The 6634-nt window shown below is 37.7% G+C and overlaps 1 protein-coding gene across 1 annotated transcript; it reads right to left on the reverse strand.

Moving 5' to 3' along the window:
- Nucleotides 1-346: 346 nt before the first annotated feature.
- LOC103327725 (ABC transporter C family member 8-like) lies at nt 347-6182 on the reverse strand. Its single transcript, XM_089050245.1, has 11 exons — nt 4222-6182; nt 3804-4124; nt 3617-3703; nt 2876-3481; nt 2601-2765; nt 2220-2514; nt 1924-2138; nt 1506-1811; nt 1279-1342; nt 899-1138; nt 347-766 (listed from the first exon to the last, which is right to left on the reverse strand). Exons 1-11 carry the CDS (start codon nt 6172-6174, stop codon nt 666-668), a joined length of 4353 nt encoding a protein of 1450 aa, XP_088906371.1. The 5' UTR covers nt 6175-6182; the 3' UTR covers nt 347-665.
- Nucleotides 6183-6634: the final 452 nt, after the last annotated feature.

Genomic DNA, 6634 nt, shown 5'->3' on the forward strand with positions numbered 1-6634 from the left:
AAAAAGGATACTACTAAGAAAAGAGATTACGTTTCCAAGAAAAAAAGGAGGAGAGAGAAATTTATTTTATTTTATTTTTATGAGAGAGAAAATAAAATAAATAATTGTTTATTTAAAACATTAAAACTATTTGTCATGTCAGATTTAATCTCAACCATTAAAAGTAGAATAATCTAATGGCCCAAAGATTGTGTCAAAACTTGTGTAAAAAACATGGTGCCACGGATCCGTCCCCATATATATATATATATATATATTAAATTTTGTTGGCCAAAGTGAAATGAATATTTATCTCGCATCTTTATGTCATTTTGTTTAAAGCTCTTCGGTTTTTGATTTCCCACCCTTGGGTTTTTTTTTTTTTTTTTTTTTTTTTTTTTTTGGTCTTGATTTTTTTCTAGCATCAACTTAAATGAAGTTTTCAGGCGTTTACTTGTTACTTGAGCTTTCGTTTCTCACCTTTCTTTCCCATTGGTCTTTCAAAATCTCCAAACTCCTATGTGTTCATCTCCAAATCTGCTAAGGCCTATGATCTCAATTTAAAGTGAGGACAAGATTTTCTTCAGACCAAAAGCAATTCTAACAGCAAATAGAAATAGTTACAAATTACTATAAAATGATTTAATAAATCTGTTTTCTTTTCTTTAGATAGATTTGTTTGGGCATCAGGTTCTCCTGCAACTTGACCAATATTCAGCTACAAGCTTGGAGAAGTAGGAGTTGGTATCCAAGAGCTTTGAAGGCTCTTCATACTCCACCAGCTTCCCTATAAACATACACAAACAAATTAAACCACATTAGCAATGGGCTTTATATAAAAATATCACGAGGTCACAGGCCCTGCAGTTTTGATTGAAATTCTGTGATAAAGAGATAACTGGAACATATAAAAGCTTACCATAGGAGAGGACCATGACCATGTCACTGTCTATAACGGTTGGAACTCTGTGAGCTACAGTTATCACTGTGCATTCTGCAAATTCCTGCCTGATGATTCTCTGCAGAACCGCGTCTGTCGAAGAATCAATGGACGCCGTAGCCTCGTCTAGAACTAGAATTCTGTTCCTCTTGAGAAGGACTCTGCCAAGGCAAAAGAGCTGGCGTTGTCCCGCACTCCAATTTTCCCCTTCATCACTTACTGTTCAAATCATTTTAGTCACATAAACAGCATTATCAATATATTCACAACCTCAATATATACTTGATGGAGTTGAGTGCTTAAGTAAGATGTTTAGCATATATTTTCTCATTTGTTTTTAAGGAACGTCATAAACTCACCAGATGAGTCTAGAAGATTAGGTAGGCTACTGACTGTTGCCTTGAGCTGACACTTCTCTAGAGCCTACAAATAAATGATTAAAGTCATCCATAATGTATTAGGACAAAACAGAAGTACATCTAAACATTAAATGATGCATTAACTTCATCAGTAAAACTTGCTGAGAAACAATGTAAAAATTATGCGGGAAAAGCCTTTTCATCAGAACTAGAGTCAGTTAGCTCACTCTCCATATCTCGTCATCGGAGTAAAGGCCTAGAGGATCCAAGTTGGTTCGGATGCTACCCCTGAAAAGAGTTGGTTCTTGAGGGATGATGCTGAGCTTCATTCTCAAATCTTTTAGACCTAGAGAGCAGATGTCAATGCCGTCTATGGTAATTGTACCACTCACTGGCTCTACCAAGCGAAACAAAGCACTTATGAGTGTAGTTTTTCCACTTCCTGTTCTTCCCACAACTCCTACTCTAGTTCCTCCTTTGAATGTGCATGTGATTCCCTTCAGAACTAGAGGAGCATTTGCACGATATTTTATCTTTAACCAACGAAAGCAAATGATTAGTAATTAGATTTGTTGATGATCAGATGATAAGGTGGTTAAGAAACTCCAATGAGGAAGTTCATCTGCATGATTTTGAACATCTTACCTTCAGAGAATACAGCTCTATCCTACCCTTATTAGGCCATGAAGATGGTGGCCTCTTGTCCTCCACAATTTCTGGAGGCTCTGGTGAAATCTGCATGAATTGCTTTATCCTTTCAACTGAGATTATGTAGTTTGATAAGTTACAATACCATCGAGTCCCGGCAATTTGTGTCACAGTTAGTGATAAGCCATAAGAAAGAGAAAGTCCCACAAGCCCTGCAGACATCCACAAAACAAAGACAAATGTTAAAAACCTAAAATTCGATTTTGTGAATAATGGACCACGCTTATAGATACCTGGATCAACATAACCCTTAGGGAGAAAAACAAGGAAAAAAGCAGCCACAAAAAAGGTCAAATTCTGAAGTGCTTCTGTCCTTATAATTAACCACTCCATGGTTGCATTAGAATGAAAGAACAGTCTGGCATCTGTGTCAACTAGCTTTAAGTAGTTGTGGAAGAACCTGTTTCCCATTTTAAAAGCTCTAATGGTGACCACTCCGAGTGATGTTTCGGCTGCATAATTCATAACAGGAGCTTTGGTTGTTCCATTGATTCTTATTAGTTGCCTAGCAGAGGCTAGATAATAACCCTTGGAACAAAACAAAAAAGTTATTTCCATCATATACAGGTGAAGAAAGAGAGAGAGAAAATTAAGAAATTGATATTCCAATCCACCTGAGCATGTTTTGCAGCAACCATGGCTGGAATGCCTACAATGAGAACTTGCCACGTGACAGAAGCCATAATTGCAAACGTTGTCAGCAGTTCAATGACAGCACAGACAGTAAAGATAATGCAGAAAGGTATGTCAAAATCCAAAATACTTAAATCTGATGAAGCCTGCAAAATTAGAAATACTGAATGAACTGAAAATAAGTACTTGTAGTACACCTACAACGAAAGTGAGGAGTATATTTTTTCAGGTGATGTTAAAGATTGGATGTACTTACTCGTGTCAAAATCCGCCCAACGGGGGTTGAGTCAAAGAACAGCATGGGAGCCTTAAAGATAGCCTCAGTGAAACCAGAGAAAAAGGCTCTAGAAGCTTTTAATCCCATATGGACTGCAAAGCATGTCCTTAGATACACAAAGACAGCACTAAGTGTTGAAATTGCAGTGTAAACACCAATCAGCATGCCAATGGTTATATTAGGAATTTGAATGGCTAGAGCTAACCAATAAGTTGCAGCAGCCTGAAGACCAATAAAAAAAAATTGTGCTATTACCCCTAAGCACAGAAGAAGTGTTACTTTAGAAACAATAATATAATCCCAGAAGGGCTTCCATCCATCACCACCAATCTCTTTCTCTTCTTCTTCGGTTAGTTGCACCCCCGGTGCACCCTTCAAAGAAATATCCCCACCACTGTTCTTTCCAGTGACACAAGTCCCGTAAGACTCTTCTATCTGAATCATATCTTCTTGGCTTTGATAATTTGAAGGTCCTAGTGTTGTTACTGCATCTCTGTGAGCATTCACAAGCTGCTCAAATGCTGTTCCAGCTGTCAAAAGACTCTCATAGCTTCCAGATTGAGTAATTTGTCCACCTTGCATTACCTGGAAACGAAATGATATGTGCAAAGGCATGTGTTTCTTACTTATATGTTACCAAATACTCATTGGGGGATCATAAATAATACATTTGAAACTTAACCACAAATAAAATTGGAATGTCTACTAATAATAACATACCAAAATATTATCAACTTCTGGGAGGTATTCAACTTGATGAGTCACCAGAATTACAGTTTTCTTTGCTAGAGCACCCATGACACAGTCCTGCAAAAGTCATTCAAATTGAGTAAATGGTTCCTACAAGCACAACGTGACTAAATTTGCTTATTGTACTTCATAAAACCCTTGAATTTGTTTTTCATACATGAAATAGAATTGCAGCAGTATGTGCATCCACTGCGCTAAAGGGGTCATCAAGGAGATAGATATCAGCATCACTATAGACAGCTCGTGCCAGCTGAATCCGCTGCTTCTGTCCTCCACTCAAGTTAATCCCCCTCTGGCCTATTTCAGTAAGATCACCACGGTCAAAACTATTAATGTCCTTATCCAGAGCACAAGCATTTATGGTCTTCTCATATTTGTTCTTGTCCATTGGCTTCCCATAAAGTATGTTATCACGAACCGTCCCACTTTGTATCCAAGAAGTCTGAGAAACGTAGGCTATAGTTCCAAATGCATCAACCTGCTTGCAAGAAATAAAAAAGTAAGCGAGTGAATTTTTTGGAAAAAACTTGGTGCATGATAATATGTAAAATATTTTCATCTGTTTTTAAACTCACAGTTCCTGAAATATTTGGCATCTCTCCAAGTACAGCATATAACAGTGATGATTTTCCAGCTCCAACTGGTCCACAAACTGCAACTTTCTGCTCCCTTTGCACTTCTAAATTCACATCTCTCAGAGTTGGAACTGTTGATTCAGGATACCAGCTGAAAATGCCTCTTTCAATTCTTAAGCTTTCATCTGATTTCTGTGATGTTAAGTTCCTTATTTGATCATCATTCAGCTCGTCATCGACCAAGAAAGCATTTAGCCGGTCAAATGAGACCTTGACTTGGATCATTACAGAAAGAGCCTCTGGTATCATTTTGACAGGTTCTCCGATGCTCCTTAATGAAGCTAGAACTGTGAATATTGTACTTGCATTTAGAGGGACACTTTGGAAAAGGATACATCCCATAAAGATAACTGAAGAGATAATGGTAGGTGACATCCAATATAGTAAATTGCAATAAACTTTTTTAAATTGTGACTCAGCCAACCATTTGAGTTCACGGTCACGAAGGGAACCAACCAAACTTTTGAACTTCTCTTCCCAGGATTGTAACTTAATGATTTTCATGCTGTTCAGGATCTCAGAAGTGGCTCTCAGTCGCTCATCTTGAGCTATCATGAACTGGGACTGAAACTTTTGAATTGCCTTTGCAAATGGCACATTCAGGAGACCACAAATGATGAGAGGAATCAAACCAGGAAGAGCACCAAGACCTACCACCCCAAAAAGAACACCAACAGAGAGGAGAAGTTGCAGTGCATAGCTCCATGTTGAATGGAACCACCATGGGAACTCTCCCATTCGGTAGGCATCGACTGCTATATAATTTACAATCTCCCCAGCAGAGTGCCTTCTCCTTCCTATACTAGAAAGTTTCAGCTGCTTTTGATATATTGCCGCTATCAAACCTGACCTCATCCTCATTCCAGACCTCCTTGAATCAAAAAACCAATGTCTCTGGCTCAAACACTCAACCAACTTGGTAAGAATTAGGCACCCCACTATAGTGATGCCTTCAGAGAGACTTTCTTTGTCACTATTTGAATAATTTACAAAAGAATATAGTATAAGAGGAGATACTACAACTGAAATGGTCCTGAGGAATGCACAAAAGGCTATCCATATGTTTTCTTTCATGTAAACTTTTGCTATTGCTTGGAGAGCCAGGTTTCCTGTACTGCTTGAGCTCTTCTCCCTTGACAGCGAATCCCATGCATGAGCAAACTTCTGGTATGCCAAATTTGCTTCATCTTCTGAAACCAGAGAAGGGATGTCTTCAAGAGCAAATGTTTTTGAGTAACCCAAGTTTAGTAAAGGATTAATCCAAGAAAATGTCAATTTGCTAAGGAAGCTGGCATGATCTAGATCTGTTTGGTGGCTCTTGCTAGCAGACTTTGTAGCTATTAAAGGTTCAGATAGGCTGTTAACTTGGGTATGTTGATAAACAAAGTGATGGAGGTTTCTAAAAGCACACAAGAGAAGTAAAAAGTTCACTAGCCATGACAGTATATCAAAAAGGTGAATGTCAGGGGTTCTTAAAAACATTTCGATGTTTAGAGCCGAGACCAATGAGAAGGAGGACACCCACCAAACAGAGTTCAGAACTTTGATCCATTTGGACCTTTGAACAAGCAAGGAAACTGTGAATGAAATCCAAATTAGTCCTTGGACAAAGTAATCCAACCAGCCAAAGTGATTGGATTCAACACTTTGGGTTTGGGCTATTAGATCCCATAAACCAGCAGCAAAATATGCAATGCTGGTAAGAGCGCAACAGATTGAAACAAGTACAGAGAATTGGTCCCTTCTGTTGGGATCATTACCTATTATATGATGTTTTCTAATGAAATCTATGAGCATAAATAGGCAAAAAAGAAAGGCCAAGAGCAGATTTACGATGTTAATGATAGTTGTTTGAGTGCAGTAAGAACCCAAATCAAATTCTCCATCACACATCCGTGAGAAAGTACTCCCTACAATAAATTCCGTTGGATGGAAGAACATATCAGAATATTCATCATATAAGTTAAACAATAAGTTGGGAAACATAAGTAAAGGTGAAGAAGTGCATGCAATTGTGTATGTAAATACAGTATATTTATTCAGCCAAAGGGAGACACTGCATCAAACAGAAAGAAGGCAAAGATGTAAAGCCATACTGATGAAGTTTTTCCAATACCAAGAAATCTAATTTCACTTCAATATGGAAACATAAAATTTTATTAGCCAATTCACCATATCATAAACCATATAAACACAAGAAACTAAGAGATAAATTTAAAAAAATAATAATAATCATATTGGTTTCTTACCAAATGAACTCCTCAAAGAAGCCATAAATTTTTAGCAACTTAATTTGTTTCTCTGCAGCACCCCCAACTATGTGGGAGGAGCAAAAATCTCAATACAATTTCAC

Source organism: Prunus mume, linkage group LG4, assembly GCF_029339155.1.
Source record: "Prunus mume cultivar Tortuosa linkage group LG4, ASM2933915v1, whole genome shotgun sequence".
NCBI classification, from domain to species: Eukaryota; Viridiplantae; Streptophyta; class Magnoliopsida; order Rosales; family Rosaceae; genus Prunus; species Prunus mume.